Consider the following 21,671-nt stretch of genomic DNA (forward strand, 5'->3'; position numbering starts at 1 on the left):
GCCGCACTAAGGGAACTCCAAAGTGTTATCCAAATCCACAATATGCTACACAACCCAGTTTTCCACCACAACCAACAAATCCACCAGATGAACCACAGATTTCCCACACGAACGAGGGAAAATCTGACACTACGAAGAGCAAACACCGAAAAAATGAAAAAGTCACCTGAATACTTCAGCAAATCAAAATTTAACACGCTTCCGGCATACTTAAAAATCATACCCAACAAAGTAGATTTCAAACGCCAAGTAAAAGTCCACCTCAAAACCAACTTAGCAAATTATTTAGTATGACCTACAAATAAAACAAACTGAATCGTGAACGAACCTATTAGCAAACCAGTTCGTAAAAGCCCCCTTAACAGAGAGCAATCTCACTGGGGGTTTTGAAGAAGTCAAATTCCTCACTCTGAATATACCTACCACTAATCCCCACAATACGACTGTTCTCTATATTCCTTCTCTGCCAGCCACCGCCGCCACATAACTGCCCACCACAAAACCACCCGCCACCAAACCGCCACCACGAAACCGCCATCCACAATATCGCCGCAAATAACAAATCAAATAATGCAATAGTGTTAAAAAGAAGAAATGTCAAACTTGAAAATTGTCATATTGTTTTGAAAAAAATCAGAAAAAATCAATAAATATGTGAGGAGGTTTTATGCCTTTGGGAGAATGGTTTTTGGAAATAAACCAACTCCCAGGGGCTTTTCCCTGCTCAATTTAAAAAAAAAAAAAAAAAAAAAAATAACAGAAATCCTACCTCGAAAGCTGCTTTTACTGCAGCAAGTAACGCTTACAAGAAGCAAAACCGTTTTCTTTACCGGCGTTATGTATTGCAATCTCAATCAAACCTTAAACGCAACCCTAAGAGCTTCTGGAATTTTGTGAACAACAAAAGGAAGGAAAATGGCCTTCCCTTAACGATGTACCTCGGGAACAAAAACAGCAACAACGCCAGCGAACATTGCGAGCTTTTCGGGGAGCATTTCTCTTGCGTCTTTTCGAACGATCTAATTCATGATTCAGATATCCAGAAAGCACTCGAAAATCTCCCTGCTGATTCATTCCACATTTCCGTTCCTACATACACCGAAGAGGAAGTTCGAATAGCGATCACGAAACTGAAACCGTCCACTTGCCCAGGGCCAGATGGTATACCCACAATAGTGCTAAAAAACTGCGCCCATGCTCTCTGTAAACCATTGACGATTCTTTTCAACCGTTCGCTGCAGACATCTACGTTTCCTTCACGATGGAAAAATTCGACAATGTTTCCCGCATTTAAAAAAGGAGACAAACAGGACGTTCGGAACTACAGAGGCGTTACCTCACTCTGTGCATGTTCTAAGCTCATGGAAATACTGATATCAACGACAATTCTCACAAATGTCAAAGCATACATATCATTAGACCAACACGGATTCTACCCAGGACGCTCGACAACTACGAATCTTCTGCTGTTTACTTCGACCTGTCTGAAAGCAATTGAGGATGGGTTTCAGATCGACACAATATATACAGATCTGAAAGCCGCCTTTGATAGAGTTAACCATCAACTTCTACTAGCCAAGCTACAACGACTGGGATTCTCAAGCGAATTAGTTCAATGGCTAAAATCCTACCTAACAGACAGGAAAATGACCGTTAAATTAGGCAGCTGTGAGTCCAGCGAATTCACCAACTTTTCTGGAGTCCCCCAAGGCAGCAACCTAGGTCCCCTGTTGTTCTCAATTTTTTTCAATGATGTACACTTGCTGCTCCCACAAGAATGCAGGATGTCTTACGCAGATGATCTTAAAGTTTTCGCTAAAATCAGATCTGATGTTGACTGTTTCACTTTACAAACTCTCATCGATAAATTCATCAAATGGTGTGAAACAAACTGTCTCTGCGTTAGTGTTAACAAATGCGCTATTATATCGTTCAGCCGAAGAGTCGATCCAATACAGTTTCCTTATCATATTTGTAACACACAAATCGATAGAGTGGTTGCTTTTAAGGACCTCGGAGTGCTTCTAGACTCGAAATTGACCTTTCGCGACCATTATTCTCATATAATCTCCAGAGCAAATCGCAACCTCGGATTCCTCAAAAGAGTATCGAAAGAGTTTCGAGACCCTTACTGCCTTCGATCTTTATACTGTTCCCTAGTGCGCTCATTACTAGAGTATGCCTCGGAAGTTTGGTCCCCTTATACGATGGTTTGGTCCAAAAGACTTGAAGCTGTTCAATCGAGATTTGTGAAATACGCACTCAGATTCCTGCCGTGGAACCAGCCCCAGGAGCTCACTGACTACAGCGAACGTTGCAGACTGCTTGGTCTAGACACTCTTTTGGAGAGAAGAGTCACAGCACGAGCTTTACTTGTAAACAAGATCTTCACAGGCACTATCGACTGCCCGGAATTACTCAGCTCCTTTAATATCAACGTTCCGGCAAGAACATTAAGGCAACGAGATTTCCTTCAAATCGACTTCCGACGAACTAATTACGGACAACATGAACCAATAAGAAGCATGAGTCGGATCTTCAACTGGTTTTTTGAACTTTACGAATTTGACATTACAACTAACTGTTTTAGATCTAGAATAAGAAATTCGCCACAACTTAGAAATCTGATTGTCTCGATAGAAAATTATACATTTTAGTGAATTATATTTGTAATGTTCCCGTTAAACTTAGAATTAATCTTTCATGTAGACTATTCAGTCAGATGAAATGTGATAATAAATGTAGTGAGTGAATTATTCCGAAGAAGAATCCTTAGTGCTTTAAGTATAGTGGTATAGGGTAAATTCCGTGTAATTGTAGTTTGTCTTTAATTTTTAACCTATAATTTAGATCAATATGTGATCTGTTGATGAAAATAAACAAATCAAATCAAATCAAGCAGGCTGTTGCAACCCGTAGAAGTTGTCAGTGTTGGGGGTAAGCATAAGGGGCAACCATATTATTATTATTATTATTATTATTAATTCATCGAACATAAAAGTTTAAATGAATAGTAAAAACACGGTCAAACTGAATTAAAAAATCTGGATTGGCGTATACGACGAACAAAACGACTAGAAGGTTCTCCAAACTGGTATAGATGTTCAGTATCCAGGAACATACGCATCATTGCACTTAGTGGCTCATTGAAGCCTACGAAGTTCGGTGAATTTGACTTGCGAGTAACGAATTAGATCGTAGATTTCTCGATGGGGCACTGAAGTTTATCAAGCTTAGCAGCTTAGGCGATTGCACTTCTCCGTTCATTATGTATGTATGCGGTAGGTAATTTCGAATTTGAAATAAAAATTGAACAGAATAACTGTTTACTTACATGTTTGCAGTATGGTTGGACTCCAAACATGCATCTTTGATTGGAAATCTGAAAAAAGAAAAAGAAAAGTTAGTTACATCTTGATCAAAACATTTTTTATTCTTTTGAACTGGTTACCACGGAAGTTGAGCATTTTCAGTATCCATTCAGATAAATGTATATTTAACAAGTCCACACAGGTTTCCCATAGACCCTAGAATTATCATACAGATGATTAGTTTCGAAAATAGAACCCAAATATGAAAAAAAACGTTCAATATCCTAACGCACAGAAAAACACGTAATTCTCCCTAGACTGAGAAAAGGTTCATCGAACTTGATTGGCTAATTTGAAATACGCCACAGAGACAATCAATATGCTGATCAGTACTTTTACCTATTTTCCCACTGCATGCTCAAATTTCAGATAGCTTATTAATTTTTCGCAATTTCAAAAATTTATTGCACTGCCGATGGAACGTCGAATACTTTTCTACCTAATTAGAGACAATTATCTTATGATTTGTTGACCTCTCCAAACGTTCATCAATATGCAGGGGCATAAAAGACCAATTGAAATTGCCAGGCTTCGTCGGCAGGCAACTGCAAATTATTTTCCCATAGTTCTTTTTTGTGACTGCCCGCCGCAGGGTCATGAAGAGCTGCTCAACTCTCGCACTGGTTTTGATAGAATTATTCCGGACCGACACAGCCAAGACGACTTTGTGGTTCGGATCAGATCAGATCTCAAGCATTCGTTTCTCAGACTATAGAACGTGGTGAGTGCACTTTAACCCTGATCGTTTGGGTTTTCCAAATCGAGCCATTTTTGCATTTGCTTCTGAAATCTTATTGCCTTCCGTTGTACACCTTTCAGCAATAAGTTAAACGGAATAAGGTACCGTAATCCGGGGTAATATTGATCACTTTTTTTTCAATATTTTTCGATTATTTCTTCTGTTAAGGTGAATGTGGCATGTTTCATATTTTTAAAACCAGTACTGGACTCCTATGAACGTGAAATATGGTTGCAGAAATTGATTGACCTGTTTTAAATTTGATTGAAAAATCGATTTTTTCTCTGTTCAGAATTTAACGCTTTGGGGTGACATTGATCAGTCTCTATTTTGACGGTTTTGACGAGTTTTCTTGATCATAAAGAATACAAAAACCCAAATGCTGGTTTATCCATTTAACCTTGCTTTTCAACGTTTTCTTTTAAAAACATTTATAATCGAAAAACGAACAATGATGCTGCATACATTTAGGGGCAAAAATTATAGTAATTTCTTAATAGTTTTAGCTTCAAAATACAAATGCGATTTTACCTTCACACATTCCCCTAGGTCCTCCTATTATTTCAACTTTAATTTTTTCTTCAAAGTTAACCATTTGATAAGATTTCTATCCATTTGTCCAATACGAGCTTACTCTTGGAAAATGTCCTTATTTTTTAAATATAAAAAACTTATGACTAAATGACTATAAAAGTAGCACTAAAACTATACATATACAAAGAAAAAAGTTGTTCTTTCACATTCAACAACCCGTTTGCTTCTAAATGCTTTTTGGTTTCATCAGGAGAGCTGTTTGATTGCCAGCTTTGGAAAAAACAGATATTTAAAGATTTTGAAATTACATTTTTACTAACAGAAAATAATTTCGAATGCACACCAAATTTTACCTATTTGATACTCAATTAACAGGCTTTCAAACGTAGAAAACAGTTTTCGAAAATTCATAGACTATAGACTGAGTTATTGATGGTAATGTGGAAAAATTTATTGTTGGCCAAAGTTACCCCGTTGAATAAAGTTACCCCGTTTTACGGTAATAGGAATGCGCATATTCATAGTTTGGAAACCGTTTCTGATGACATTGATTTTTTTTCCTGATGATTAGCGAAGAGATAGCAAATGCAAAAGGTAATTTAAAAATAAAATCCCTGGTTGTAAAATTGAAAGAAAATTAACAAGTGATTTCAAATCAGTTCTTGCAGCTTGTTGCATAAAGCTTAGTTCATTTAGAAATGGGACAGTTACGAATGCGTGTATCTAAAAAACTATTCGTTTGATCGCAATACTTTTTATAAAGAAAATATAGGTAGTTGATCTTATGATAATTCATGAAAAATTTTGAAAAAAATATCCATCGTTTTTTTGTAAGAAATTTTTTTACATTATTCTGGGTATCTCCCATCGGGTGGCGCACCCTTTTTTCAGTCATGATATTGATCAGTTTTTCCCATTTATACTTCGTCAATTTTGTATTTTGGGTGGCTGCATCCTTCTCCTTTAATTTCCGCTACTTTTTGGCCCAATAATTCTCTTTTGAAAGAAACTGAGGCCGATTTGGTGGATTCAGCTGTTTAAAAATTATCGAAACTTGATTATTTTTGTTTTTACTAGAATTCTGCTGGCAAAATCTAACGAAAACGAAATAAAACCATCATGAGATTGAATATAAATTATAATCGGTTAGTTAAGATCGTAGGTTGCGAAATGTACATATAAGAATACTTTTTTAAGCTTTGAAAAACAGCGAAAATCATAGTTTATGTTTTGAAATTGGTTTTTTTTCACAGGCAGGAGCAGAGTCTTGGAAATCATTTTATTAAAAAAAAAAAACAACTAGCAAATACACACTTTAATGTGCTTTGCATGGAACTTTGTGGACATTTTTGACAGTATTTGCAAAATGTTACACCACTTGCGCGCAGATTTTTTTTTGAATAAAACTTTTAGAAATAGGACATTTGATGGTGTTCGGCAGGCATCGATTCACAAAAACTTGGAGTTTTCGCGTCGTCACCGCATATGTGTACCAAGTTTCGCACCTGTACAGCAATACGGATTTGACGTTTAAGTTGAAGATTCGGATCTCAGTTCGTAGAGAGATCTGGCGAGAGCGCCAGATGTTTCGGTGACTTTCAAACGCAAATCGGGCTTTTCTGATCCGGGTTTCGATGTCTTTCTTGGTACCACCATCAGGCGTTATCTGGCTACCATGGTACTGGAAGCACTCCACTTTCTCAACTTGTTGCCCAGCTACCATGAAAATGGAGGGATTTCCTGTGTTGATTTCCATCGACTTGGTCTTTCCGACATTGGCTTTGAGACCTGCTGCCTTGGAGCTTTCGGTGAGGTCGTCTTTGCATATCTGGTTGTGTTTGGGCGAGCAAAACAATATCGTCAGCCAGGTCAAGGTCGTTTAGTTGCTCCATTGTTGAAGGATTCCAATCCTCGGTTCGGTCTATACAGTCAATCGATCCAGTCAAAATATCATCCATTGCGATGATAAAGAGTAGCGGTGATAAGATACATCCTTGTCTCACTCCAGCAGTTACCGGGATTGGATCAGACAAGACACCGTCGTGCAGGACCCTGCACTAAAATCCTCGTACTGTGTTCGATGAGATGGACTAGTTTCTCTGGGACTCCTCGTCGCCTTAGAGCCGCCCAGATGTTTTCATGGTTAAGTCGGTCGAATGCTTTTTCCGAAATCAACGAACACCAGCAGAAGAGAGTCCTGAAATTCGTTGATTTGTTCCAGTATTATTCGTAGCGTTGTGATATGGTCCACACATGATCTTCCGGATCGGAATCCAGCTTGTTACCGTCGTAGTGTAGCTTCGATTTTCTCCTGGATCCTGTTCAGGACCACTTTGCAGAGTACTTTGAGGGTTGTACATATCAACGTTATGCCTCGTCAGTTATCGCACTCTGTCAGGTCTCCTTTCTCCAGGACCTTTACAAGGATACCCTGCATCCAGTCGGCCTGGAATGTTGCAGTATCCCAGATTTCAGCGAAAAGACGGTGCAACATTTGTGCTGACAAGACAGGGTCGGCTTTCAGCATTTCAGCAGGGATGCAATCCATCCCAGGTGCTTTGTTGGATTTCATGTCTTTGATTGCCGCTTTTATTTCAGCCAGCGAAGGCGCTTCCGAGTTGACGCCATTTATGCGACTTACTGTTGGCGCTTCTAGCTGGGATTCTTGTTGGCCATCGCAATTCATGACTCGAAAGAGTTGTTCGAAGTGCTCAGTCCATCTGTCACAACCTATGGAGTCAAGCACCTTCCGTAGTACCTATATATCTTGTTTCTTGCCGTTAGATAAGTCTGTATGATTAAACTGATCACAGCAATCTGATAGTTTTTGAATTCATAAGTCTGCAGGATTTGAAGTGATCATAGCAATCTGATAGTTTTTGGATTCATAAGTCTGTGAGGAAAGCAAGTGTTAGTTGTGCAAAAGCGTAGGTAAAATGAAAATCATTAAATTAATCTCAATTAATGTTAAATTTGTTTAAAATGTTTAGATACAACAGCTACAGACAGTGCCAGGAAGACCAATCAGGATCTATATAGCTTCAATACCAATTCGCCAGGTAACTGAAAGAGCTAGACATTTAAATTCGAACCTAATTTACAATTTTCAACAGCTCACGTGGTAAGGAAAGTTATTGGAGTGCGAGTATAGCAAGGAGATTGAGATACTAAAGGTAAGTTGCATGATTCTTTTACTTCCTATACAAATCATCTGAAACAAAATATAAAATAGACTAACGAGGCGTGTTTGCTTTTCCTCAAAGGAATTTATTAACGCCGCCGCAGTCACAAACGACAAGGCTGTAAAAAAAAAATCGGAAATGAAATTCTCTCTCTGGTAGTCGCTCGCGCAACCATCGTTTAAGCTGATCTGTTCGATCCTTTTAGCGGCACGCCAACGACTGAAAATTTGGGATCAAGTAGGTCGTGGAAGGTACTAAATTCAGTGCTATAAAGTAGCACTTTTCGATACTATTTTCAGTGTTGAAATGTTCAGTTTCCAACACTGAATTGTATAAATGTACTTTTTGATGAATGATTAAAAATTTTGTCACTACATGGGTTATTAGACTGCGTCAATTCTGGGTCATTTTCTTTTTGGTTCAAAACTCATTCATGATCTTTTGCAGAATTTTTAAGTAACGTTTTCATGGGTAAATTTAAACTAAATTTGAAAAAACGCAATTAAATTGAAAACCCAAAACTACAAGTGGTCAACCAATTTTTTTTTGTCAATTTATGCAGAACATTTTCACAAAATTTCGTTAAATTCTGTCGCTAAACAAAGCAGAAATCTTCGATGCCGTAAAGAACGCTTTTGAAAACGCTCAAAAGTCACCTGACGTGAAGCATCGTCGTAAAAAGGCTTTATCTTGTAAACCACTGCATAAAAAAAACTTTTATTGATTGCAAATTAAAAGTTAACTTGAACAAAGCACTGCGGTACATAATTTGTCACGTAAAATTTAAACTCTTGAAAGTTATTACGAAAATCATAAACAGAGTTGTTGTTGGTTGTTTAATTTCAATGTAATATATCTGTAATTACAATATTTTGATCCACACATTCAAATATGTCTGTTTTATTTTATAAATTAAAATACTTTACCTAGAGCCGAAGCAGCCTGTGGCTGAAAACCTCTCAAATAAAAAAAAGACTATACCAACAAGAACTACGTACGCTTATCCAAAAAACTGTACCAACATCCAAAGCTCATGTAGCCGTCAGGTTCTACAAAGTTTTCCCTCCACACTTCAGACATTTCCAAATCATCTGAAGAGCAGTAAGATCAGTTATGAAATCATGCATGAACACAATGCAAAAATTCATAACCGTTTTCCGCAAAAAACGGCATGATGTGTCAATCGCATTCTCTCAGGTATAGGCCAGCTATTCACTACTGCTCAGATAAAAGCCCTCGTACTAAGCTTAATAAAAGCTAATAATTTCACACTTAAGGTAGCTGGACTTTTTTGAAATAATTATCATAAAAGGTTATTTTGTTATTGAAATTTGATTTTAAAATATTTAGTGGCTATAAATTTTTATTGAAAACTTCTGTTCAAATGTCTTTAATTTAAATAAAGTGCCTTTTTCAATTTGTGCAATTATCGGCTAGCCCACCCTGGCAGAGTGGCAGAAATCAAACAGCAAGTAGTTGAGAGTTTTCTTCGAGGGTCACCTACTTCAGAGATGAACAATGCATTGAAGTTCTTACAAATGTATGCAAATATGCTCGATGCTATCATGCTCAAACAACTCGATAACATACAGAATTTAAATTGGTTGTTCGCAACGAATAAATGGGGGGAGTTTAAACTTAGTTTATGACTCACAAGAAAAATCAAAATGTTTTGACGCAAAGTACGTTAAGTTTAATTTTTAAATACTTTTTTAAATCTCAAGACAACTTTTGCGTAGCTTGTGATCATACTAATTGTAATGAAAAGTTAAAATTTTATTTTTTAAGAGAATATTAAAACAAATGAAACCGAATACAAAATAATGCTGTAATACATAAAAGAAGTTTTCAAGTTGAGTTGAAAGCAGGAGTTTAGAGCATTATTTCGGTTCACTTGAACTTAAAAGTTGAGATGCATCAGTGAACGTAAATAGGGAAATCAGTTAGTTTTTACTACAAGAAAGCATCTGAAAGTATACTATGTTAAATCGATGCCGTTCTAAATTCGTGTTTAGACGATATGCTTCAATTCATTTCGCTTATAGAATCAGTTTTTCAGAAATCACATTCAATTCGAAAACCCAGTGTTCGGCACAAAAGCGCTAATCCGCTATTCGCTAGTTAGTCCGCTAACTTTTCGTTAGCGGATTAATTTTGCCGCTAAGTTTTGAGTGATCTAGCGAATTAAAAAGTTCCGCTATTTTTTTGGTTCCGCTAATTGAAGATCGCTAACTCTCATTTATTTGTATCAACTTCCCGAATTATAAGTGACAAAATAAACTTTTTGTCATTAATCAAGTTAAGGTGACATTGGGCATCAGCCTGATTGCTTAATTAGACTAGTTGGAGGATTGGGTACTCGAGTTAGAGAAAAGATGTAATTAGTGTCATTTCTCTCTTTTCTAGCACTTTTTTTCGCAACAGAAAAAGATAACAAGAAAAGGTACTAAACAATACAAAACTATTTTTAACATCCATTCATCAACATTTGTCTTCAAATGGTTAAGATATTTACTTTTCACAATACAATTTTTAAGAAATTTTACAGATCAGTTCATATAAAAATAAGATAACATAACCATTGTAGCATTCGTTTTCAGTTCAAATAGAAATTGTATATATGTTTACGTTTGACAATGCTCCTGCAAGTTTGAAAAAGGGGAGAACAGTTTGAAGATTTTAAATTATGAGAATGTAAAATAATTCAAAAAACAACAAAAAGAAATGAATTGCACAAAAGATTGTTTGCAACGAAATTGCATACTATCTACTTTGCACAAAGCAGATAAATTGGGTAAATTTTTAACCTAAATTTAAATAAAAAAAGAGATATCTCCCATCTTTCTACATTCTGTTCTTTTGCTGTAATAGTAGAACACAGAGAGTTGTTGAAATTCTCATCTTTGACAGTTTTTGTTTTGCTCATATAATTGTATGAAAATTCGATCAATTTATCTAATTTTAAATGAAATACTTGAAACATTATTTATTCCCCCTTGAGGAGTTGGAAAAATCGAGAATTCGATATTTGTTCCGGCCTTTATGTTGTTCAACAGTTAGCGATTAGCGATTAGCGCTTTAAGCTTAAAGCGATAACTTTTTCGGCACATTTAGCGTATTTTATTAGCGATCGCTAACTTTGAATAAGTTAGCGATCTAATTAGCGACGCTATTTTTTCAGTTAGCGATGCCGAACACTGCGAAAACCACAACGCAGATATATGTGAACTCATAAACACTGTTTACGCAGACAAAATTTCGGAATCATCACACTAAACTTCAGATCCTGAAGTCAAACAAAAATTAGTTTAAAAATTTGCTAAAAATTGACGAACGTACCTATTACAAATAATCATATTTTCCCGTTCCAACAAAAAGTCTCGTCAGGTTTTCATTCTGTGAGTTCCATCGGTGTTTAATATCATGTATCAATAGCCATCAACAATCCATTAATCTTGGCAACTTGAAGACAGCATAAATAGCTCCATTGGCGGAAAATTGCAGCGTACTGTTAGATAATTTCCAAATCATTAGGTTACCATTCGATTGACCTTTTTGCGGCGAGTTTACCCACCGCTTTACATATTTACGCTAAGGCTTCGGCATTTTCTTGGTTGATTTCATTTTTCTCCCATAGCTCGTTCCATTCAATACTTAGTCCGTATAAAATGGCTTAACAAAATAAACCTCTCTTCGAATCCGAAAGAAAGGTTAATGCAGATGTTTGAACAATGGACTGGAAAAGCGCCGAAGGAAGAATAATCACTTGTTTAATCGCATAACAAATAGAGGCGGTGCGGGAGGCTGTTTTGAGTTACTTCCTATTTACTAATTTGGATATATGAGTAGGTACGAAAGAAAAACCACTTGAATCAACCTTGCGCTCGGGCAGACGGCGCTTAGGGAGATGCCAGATGCCACCCACAGAAGCTTTTCGCCGGTACAGAATGATCACCTTTCTGTATCATTCGAAAGCTTTTTGCATTTTTACCTACTGAAAATTTTAAATCATATCTTAACATACTAAAAATTAAATCCTTACAAACTATGACATGCTTTTTCCCTCTTTTGCACTTGCACATAAATGTTTCGATTATAGTCGTTTTATCATCTTTATGGGATTCGCGACTTTATCAACGTTGCAGTTGGCGGATCGTTATCGAAAAACTTATCCGGTACAACTGTATTCGATGTTTACTCTTGGACTCGAACTCACGGACATCGGCTCAGAAGACAACAGACTGAGCTATATAACAAGCCTTACACATAAATTATGATTTCTTAATTTTGATGCCAAAAATTGAAAATGATTGATTGAACATCAGTTCTTTATATTCAATTCTTGTATGAGTCATAAAGTTTGTTCGATTAAAAAAATGGTCAACTTAAATTTGCTGTATATTTTTCTTATAATTCATATAAAAAAACTGAACATTCCCAATTTTGTAGGTATGTGTTTGTTATTGTGTGTAGAATGATGCTTCCTGATGCTTTGAATTTTGGCATTACATCTTCAATTATCAAAATAGCGTCCAAGCAAGAGAAGCTACGAATTAAAAACTTCGTACATGCCTCGTGAAAATCCAAACTACACGAACGCGGAAATAGCAAAATTGTTGAATGTGGCGAAATCAACCATCACCAAATTAATAAAAGTGTTCGGGGAACGTTTGTCGACGACTAGGAAGCCGGGATCTCGGGAAAATCGAAAGGAACAGAAGAGTGGCTAGCGCTTTCAAGCACAACCCCGACCTCTCCATTCGAGATGTAGCACATAAGTTGGGAATATCGTCTACGGCCGTGCATGAAGCTAAAAAAGGATCCGGACTATCGACTTATAAAAAGGAAGCGACTAAAAAGCTTTCAGAAAGATCCTAAATAAGGCTTTTTTTTTCGAAAATCACGCATTTAAGTTTCCAAAAAAAAATTCGAATTTTTATTTATATTAACACAAAGCGTATGGGGATTGAGTGTTTTTTTCTTGAACTGCACCAAATGCCCTCGAGTCGTTTGCATTATTCAAGTGAATAACATTTTTGTTGCCTATGTTTTAATAACTGATTTAGGAAAATGTTTGCGCCTTGCATTGCTACTTTTCAAGCTATATTCCAGGAGGCACCAGCAGTGATGTCAGTTTAGTTGATTGGTTTTCAATGCCAAAAGACATACATACTCCTATTCAATAGCTAAGGAGTGTATTCGAAAAAAAATGAAACACTTTTTTTGTGAATATCTTTTGTAATTTTGTAATGTAATGGGTACGTGTTCAAAATTTGGTGACAATCTGTCAAATGGTTTTTAAAATACAGTAGTTTTTCTATTTTATCACTGTTCGATTTTATCAATACTCGCCAAATTAACGCTCGATTTTATCACGGTTGTAATTTCGATTTTATCGCGCTTTTTGAGAAATAATTGCGAAACCATTTCCAGGACTTTAATTTTCTTTCAAAAGTGTACACAGAAATTTTTTTTGACTATTATGTGTCACTGAAAACTGCAACCTTCAAAATAAATCACCAATTAACAAAACCTGTAATTTTAAATTGTTTTCCTTGAAAGTAAACGAAGATTCATTTATTATTACAGCAAATGTCCTGTAAAAAAGTTGTACACTAAAAATTAAATGTCACGTAATCATGTTTTCGACCTGTAAAATTACGGTAAATGTCCTGCTCCTTTTTGTTACAGGACATTTGTGTAATTTTACAGGAAATACTTTTTCTGTGTAGAACGTCCCTGTCCATGACATTTTTCATGGTTTATGTTATGGTATATAAGTATTCAATGATATGAAAATGCCATTGAACTTACTTTAGTTGTATAGTGTTTAAAATCGTCATTTGTATTTTAAAAACATTTGCAATAATACACATAAGTATTTTAACGTCACGCTAATGCTCGTGTTGTTATCTGTACTTGGTAAGCCGCTGCGTAACCAAACGTTGACTTTTTTGGTTACGCAAATCATATAAAGATGTAGGTGAATTTAAGCGTTTTTGAAAAAAGAAAAGTGTCTCTGATTTATTTTTTAATTTGTTTATTTGAAAGATTGGTGTGCGTAATATTGATTGGGCAGTCTTTAGTATTGTATGAATGGATAATTTTGGATGATCAAAATGAAGTTCTGCTTGCTTTGCCTTAGAATATGTTAAACGGACTCAGATTTCTGATTTTATACACATGTAAAAGAAAGAATTATCTACCCATAAAGAGAATTTCAAGAAACAAACTTTAAAAGTCTAAGTTGAGCAAATTTCAAAATATGTTTCGAAAAGTTTATCTTTCTAGCTAATCTAGGGTGTGAAGATTAAAATATTGAAATTTAAAATGTGCAGAAGATAATTTTTAGATGCAGTTTTCTTTGAATACTTATTTAAAATCAACATTATTCACTTTAATTAGATGTACACTATCAAATTGATTTCCTACATGGTTTTATTTCAAGAAAAATCTTAAAATTGCTAAATAGAAAAAAAATTTGAACTGAAATCGATCCTTTGAGTTTCGTAAACTTTGCTTAATACATCTTATAACCGAAATTTATTTTTACAAAACGTTTCCAATATTGAATGTAGACGGAAAATAATAAAAAGGTAAAATTTACCGAGATAAAAAGGTGAACGCTCGTGAAAGCCAAAAAGGTAACTTCTACCTTTTTGAGGTGAAACTCACCTCACAGCGAGGTAAAGTTTACCTGAATTAAGCTGAATAAAAAGGTACAATCCACTTATAAAAAAGGTGAACCAAAAAAGGTAAAACTTACCTCGTAGCGAGGTGAAGTTGACCTGGATTGAGCTAAACAAAACGGTACAGTTCATCTTGAAAAAAGTAACAATTTGCCGAACTCGTTTATAGAGGTTAAGCTGTTTTGTCATTCAGGAACAAGTTTTGCTTTGTGCCCAATATGTGAAAATCGGAACAGGACGGTAAATGTTTTCTTAGATTTCTTTAATAGTGCTGGTTCTCGTCATAATACTTTGCTTTTGTTACAGATTGGCCGACATTCCGGAACTTCCCACAAATCATTCCGGAAAAGCGGGACCTTACCGGATCAATCGAAGGAGAAGGATGTGAATGTCAACGCAATGCAAGAGGATTCAGCGGCCAAGGTTCCTCGGAAGAACTCGAAGAAGATGACCGTGAGGAAGCAACAATAATTTTCTGCATTCCAACATTAATTATAAAGGTAAAAGTCCCTATTATCTTAAATAAATAACAATTCTTGAACGAATTTTGTTTAATTTTTATTGAAGAAACCAACCAAACCAGTTAACATTTATCCAGTTGGGGACCCAAAAACTAGCTGGAAATCAACTTTTCGACAAAAGTTCAAATGGTAAATCGATTAGATTAGATTAGAGGACCCCATAGTGTGGTAAAATTTGAATAACAGTGATGATAATTGATCCCACGAAGTAAGAGGAATGTGAGAGGAGCCTCGCGAAGTATTGCATGAAAAGTAGTCATGCAATACCTCGTTAGGCGCCCTGCAGTGATGTCAATTGAATTTGATGTTTATCAATGCGAAAAGACATACCCCTATTAAACTGCTAATAACTTTTTTGCCTAATAAGATACGAAGTTACGGTCTTCGACAAAGTTGTTCAGCGGAAAATTTCTTAAAAGAATTTTATAAATTGGCACAAAAACCATTAGCTGGCTTGGTTTTACAGAAGAAACAAAAACGATGTTGATTTTTCAGTACAAAATATTCCATTTTCCCATACAAACTTAAAAGTTCAAATTTACTCATGTGAACGTTACTTAAAAATTCTGCAAAAAATCATGGATGAGTTTTGGACCACGACGAAGCTTTTTAGACCCCAGGGTTCGAGGAATTCAAAAATGACCCCAAATCGACTCAGTCTACTATACAATTAAGCTTTTTTAAAGAGTTTCTCAAATGCCCCACTTTTTTTTGGCTGTATCTCGCTTTTTTCGTGAAATGTCCTACTTTTTTCTTAAAGTATCTGGCAAGCCTACCCTAACCCCCTCCTCGGATGTCCACGTGGACAGTTTCGAAATCTTGTTTGTTTTCTAAATGCAATATTTAAGTAAGAAAACGCTTCTCTTCGACCTTTTGTTATCGAAATGGTTGGTTTTGGAAAACGAATTAACTTTTCCTCAATGAAATTCATCAATCAAGGCTTTTGCATAGTGCATTAGTATTAGTAAGCCGTTGGGCAAACAAATGTGACAGCCCCATGTGAAATGAATACAAATCGACGAAGGAATGATATTTTTTGAAGAATTTATGAAAACTATTGAAAAGTTTCTTATGAACGACACATTTTTCAAAAGCTAGAACATTTTTGACTTGTTTGTGATTTTTTTTATAATTTTGGGTGAGGTTCTTTAACGAAAATGAAGGAAGCGAGCGTTTTTAGTGGAAGCAGGACAAATCTTGCTAAAGTTTCTAAATCAGTTTCGTGACGAAAAGTCTTAATTTCATCATCCTGGTTCTAAATTTTATATGATAGACCCCAATACGTGGGCAAAAGATCTGGGGGAACCGTTTAATGTGCTTTACATTGATGGTTGGCTTGTTTTTTTTTTTTTTATTTTGGTTTGGCTTGGTTCCGCACTGATATCCAATTAAATACTCACAGAATCGTTTCCTCTTGTTAGCAAATGATCCGAAATACATATACTTTATGAATGTTGTTCAGATAAATTGAGGATTCATTTAAGGGAAAACCAACATTTTGATGAAATTTTGCTTTTTTCTCATATAAAATCCTCTAATGTGTGCCCAACAGACCTCTTGTATGTGTGTGTAGCAAAAGCCCTATTGTTTGTGAGTGGCTACTAATTGCTTTTTATTGCCCACTCAATGGAGGAAAGCAATGACACTTGTTCCCTGAGTTGCATAGCCATTTCTCGTATATGAATTATCCTTGGCAAAATTCAGATATTGAAAACATATGAGCCTAATGTAGTTTGAACTTAAAATTGGATTGCGTGGGAAAGTAACTTCAGATTGCTAGAGAAAAATAGACGAAAATTGACGGCTCTAGTGGACATTTTTTTGTCTAATTGAAGCAGTTTTATCCCGAATATAAGTCTCAACTTTATATTTCATGAAGAATTTTAATATTCAATGTAACCTCAAAGTAAAATATAATTTTTTCAAAAGTCTTATAATATTTATTTTATTAATTTTGATGCAAGAAATTTAAAGATTGTAATTATTTTATTTTTTTTTTTTTTTGGTTTCGATTATAGTCGTTTTACCATCTTTATGGCATTCGCGACTTTATCAACGTTGCAGTTGGCGGATCGTTATTGAAAAACTATCCGGTACAACTGTGTTCGATGTTTACTCTTGGGCTCGAACTCGCGGACATCGGCTCAGGAGACAACCGACTTGCCAACTGAGCTATATCACGAGCCCATTGTAATTATGTAAAACGTAATTTAAGCATCTTTTGAAAATATTTATGAGGTGAGATAAGTATGTCCACTAGACCGCTGCAAAAAATGACTTTTCGCTCCCATATGTTTTTTCGATGCCTTTTGGGTCACCAGTGGGCATCAGTGTAAAATTTGAGATGATTTGGTTGATTCCGATTTCTATAGAATTATGGACGAATGTTTCCATAGGAAAATCATATTCTCTGTTTATTTCAACCAAAAAATCAAAACAATATCGTGAGATTCTGATTTTAAAACACAAATGGATCATTTATTCCATTTTTTGTTTTCTTCATTGCTTTTGCCAAACACTTTTTGTCTGATTGTTTAATGGAAACGATATTGTTCTCATGAATCGTCCAAAATTCTATAGAAATCGCATTTCTAGGTTCATGCCTGAAATATTGCACCTCGCGTGCTTTTGATCTCATCGATAGAACTTTTCGAAAACTTCAGACATGCTAGCTTCATGTTTCAACAATCACTCTGCAAAATTTCAATACAAAATGTAGCGTAGTTTCTGAGATACTGCAGTTTGAATGAGAAAAGTCCAAAAAGTCCGATTTACGTAGAATTACTGTATCTCAGGCCACACAAACCCCAAAAAGCTCAAATTTTGTGGTATAATAGTGTGATAGTTGTTCTATCTAACGCAAAAAATTTTGATCAAAAAATATCATCAGAGTAAAAAGTTATGGAAGGTCAAAGTCGAAGTGATAGTGCGCGTGCTTCCAATTTCTATACAATTATGAACGGTACTGTATGTACATTAGACTGCCCCAAATTTGTATGGGAAATTCAAAACCTGTGAAATGTTATGCGCTACAGGTTAAAATTGATCCTAGGCCTAGTACAACATCTCATACCAAATTTGGGCCAGATCGGATCACGTTTAGGGGTCGCTCAACGAGCCTGAAGTTTGTATGAGATTTTGAGACATTTTGTTCGGGAGAAACATGAAAAACCAGTTTTTCATCAATAACTTTAGTTCTCGTAGGCCGATTTCTTTCAAAAATGGGCTTTCCTAAAGCCTAAATTATGAAAAATATTTCATCCGAAGACTGCATTTCAATTAGAGTTAAGATAAGAAAGTTATAAGGCTTCAAAAATGGGTTAACTTTTTTCAGGATGGTATTCATCACTGTTAATGAGTCGAGCCGGTCGAACATATTGACGCCTCATTAACAGTGCTGAATACCACCGTTAAAAAAGTTAGCCCATTTTTGAAGCCTTGTAACTTTTTTAGCTTAACTTTTATCGAAATGCAGTCTTCGCATGAAATATTTTTCATAATTTAGGCTTTAGGAAAACCCGTTTTTGAAAGAAATCGGCCGACGGGAACCAAAGTTATTGATGAAAAACTGGTTTTTCATGTTTATCCCGAACAAAATGTCTCAAAATCCCATACAAACTTCAGGCTCGTTGAGCGACCCCTAAACGTGATCCGATCTGGCCCAAATTTGGCATGAGATCTTGTACTAGGCCAAGGATCAATTTTAGCCTGCAGCGTATAACTTTTTCAAAAGTCGGGTCATTTGGGGCACTCTAATGTACATACATATTCAAATTTGTTTCTTAACACTGAATCAAACACTGTCGATGTTTTTTTTAATTGAACTTTTATTTGAAACTTTCTTGGATCACAATTTAACTCTTGAAATATTTATGAAATGATGTTTGTACATTTTTGAGTTGTTATCTCCAGATTTCATATTAAGATTTGACGGCTTTCGAAGGCAATACACCATTTGAAGTATGGAGAAAGGGTTAGTTATTTCTTAACAAATTTTCGAAAGTACATAATTTTTTAGTAGACCAATTATAGAATAAATATCATCTGATTGCATTTCGCTACCATTTGCAGAGTGGGGAATAAAAAAATAAATATTTTTTTACGCAAACTACTTTCAGGCGTAAAATTTTATATTGCTTCCTATTCTCTTTTCTGGACAGTAACGGAATAGTAAATTTTGAAATAGGTAGAAAGTATATTTTTATGTATCAACAATACGTTGATTTTTGCTTTTGCTTTAATGCATATTGCACAAAAACTCAATAACGCATTTCCAAATGATTAAAAAAATATCTTCATTTTGATAGAAATCACATCAGTTGAATTTATGTTATGCCATAAAATTTAATTACCACATCCTCTATGAGCAACCTGAACTAGAAACCTGGGCAATATCAACGTACACCTAGGTAGTGCAATGTGTAAACAAAATGATACACTTTTCGATGCGCCTCCGGTCGAAATTCCTGTAAAAGGTTATTGAATCGTAATCCTCAAGCCACGTTATTACCCAGGAACTGGTTTCCAGAAACTACCGCATATTATCTCGTGTGGTCAAGTTTTTTTTGCTGCTCATTTCTTTTATTTTGGAAGAGCGGCTGCACTGTGCACAATGAAGGTTAACCTGGTTTACGGTACACAATTCAGTAAACCCTGCAGCCCCAGTGATATTTAACCATCACCTTAACCTTTAAGGAGAATAGTTTCAAGAAAACTGGATCGCATTCAAGGACTCGGCTCGACGACGTGGATTCAATTGATTGAAACAGGTTCATCGGCGCGGGGAGATGATTATTTCCGATCAGGTAATTTCGCGTTTGGGAGGATGAATAATTGAGCGCGTGGTAGCATTTCCGTAATAAAAAAGATTCTGAAGTCTCTTATTAGGCTATATGACATTGATCGATATTTTCTGAAATGAGTAAAGTATAATCTTTTTTAACCCCAATATTACGATAACACGTACAGAAATTGTCAATTTAAAAAATGAAGAAAAATTATATTGTAAATTGCAATGATTTGAAATGCTGATTTCAATAATTTTATTCCAAGCAGATCTCAACTGTGGACTCAAGTTTCGGTTAATCTCAATTTCGTTAAATCTTGTGTAAATGTTAGCTTTAAAACATCTATCTACATCTCAAAATTTCGTACTTTCAATATTGAACAAACATCTGCAAACGACCAATTCTGCAACTACCTTTTCAATACATAAAACATTCTTATTCTGTATTTTGTCTAAGTTTAAAATTCTGAATATTATTGTTTCAACTTATATTCTTTTGTCAAGAAAACCGACCGTTTGTTGTTCCCTTTGTGTGATTTGCGTTAAAAAATGATAACAAAATCCTTGTTTTGTACTGAATTGGCATAACATGCATTGGCAAACCAATTATGCATCGAGTACTCATCTTTGTAGGCAGTAAAAAATGTTCCCAATGATGCTGATGAACTATTAGCATGACTAGGGCCAGTGAGCGAGTCCGGTTCGAGATTCTCTAGCTAATGTGTGTAGTACCTACCTAATGGATGGGTCGCTAGCCATCAGTCAACCACACTTTAATTTAGTGCTCCAATTTCATTAGCTCATATGGGCCTAAAAGGTTCAACTTTCTAATGTTCGTTTTTATCACTGAAATATAGTTTTAGCTTCGGTACTTTTGCTGTAGATGTGAAGGTTTTTCAGGCAATGGCACATGGTTAAAGATCACAAAACACTAGATGCATCATTGCAAAAGAGGATTAAATAACCGGCAGGCGCAAGCCGACAAATGGACGCTCTTGAGAGGCACAACCATAAGGTCACACGTGATGCATCAGTTTTGTGCATAATTGAGATCACCATTTAGCAGAAGACATTCGCCGAGAAAGAATCGTTGCTTTATTGACCTGTGTGCCTAAAACGCACATAGGCAAATAATTTAAAGGTGAGCTTCTTAAGAAGCTTGCAGACACGTGTTTTTCTTCGGATTAATATAATTATGAATATGTATTTACATTACCTCTAATGTCACTTAATTTAGCACTCTAGTGAAGGTATCTACATAATTGTGGCTTTCAACTGAGTAAGAGTTTTGGAAAATTCATCGACGCGAGTGTAATGTATCTAAAATATAAAATGCGTGGTGAAATGTTCTATCACAGTATACTCCTAAATTTATGCAATAACTTCGGTAAATACTTAACACTACTTACCTTCTAAAACCAAACCCCGCCTTTAGACGGCGTTTACTGCAATCGGAATAAAACCAATTTTTTGAATTTGTTGCAAACCATGTCAATCTAACAATTCATACATACACACTCAATTGTCAAAAACTCCAGAAAAGCTTACAAACATGAGAAAACTCGAAATGGTTAAATTTTTCAAAAAAATAACATTTTGGTAGCGTCGAGAATCCTTGTTCCAAGTGTTCTAAAACAAAATTGATGGCAGCTATGTCTAGGAGTTACAACAATTCTGGTTTGATTTTTGAGAAAAAAAATATCCGTAGTAAGGTAGAAGAGATACACCCCGTATTGATGCGGGGTTGAAAAAACCGAAAATATTTTACAAACGTGTACAAAGTTTACATTTCGTATAAGTTGGAAAAACTCAGTAATTTGGGAAGCAATTTTAGCAAAAATTGTATAAA

General features: G+C 35.5%; 1 protein-coding gene across 1 annotated transcript in view; it reads right to left on the bottom strand.

Annotated features, from left to right (window-relative positions):
- Positions 1-21,671, bottom strand: part of LOC129746436 (mucin-2) — a 114,669-nt gene that overhangs the window by 23,179 nt on the left and 69,819 nt on the right. Inside the window, exon 2 of the mRNA XM_055740086.1 lies at positions 3,335-3,382. Coding sequence (XP_055596061.1) covers positions 3,335-3,368 — 34 coding nt within the window. The 5' untranslated portion in view covers positions 3,369-3,382. The remainder of the gene's footprint in view (positions 1-3,334; positions 3,383-21,671) is intronic.

The sequence above is a fragment of the Uranotaenia lowii genome, chromosome 2, assembly GCF_029784155.1.
Source record: "Uranotaenia lowii strain MFRU-FL chromosome 2, ASM2978415v1, whole genome shotgun sequence".
Classification (NCBI taxonomy): Eukaryota; Metazoa; Arthropoda; class Insecta; order Diptera; family Culicidae; genus Uranotaenia; species Uranotaenia lowii.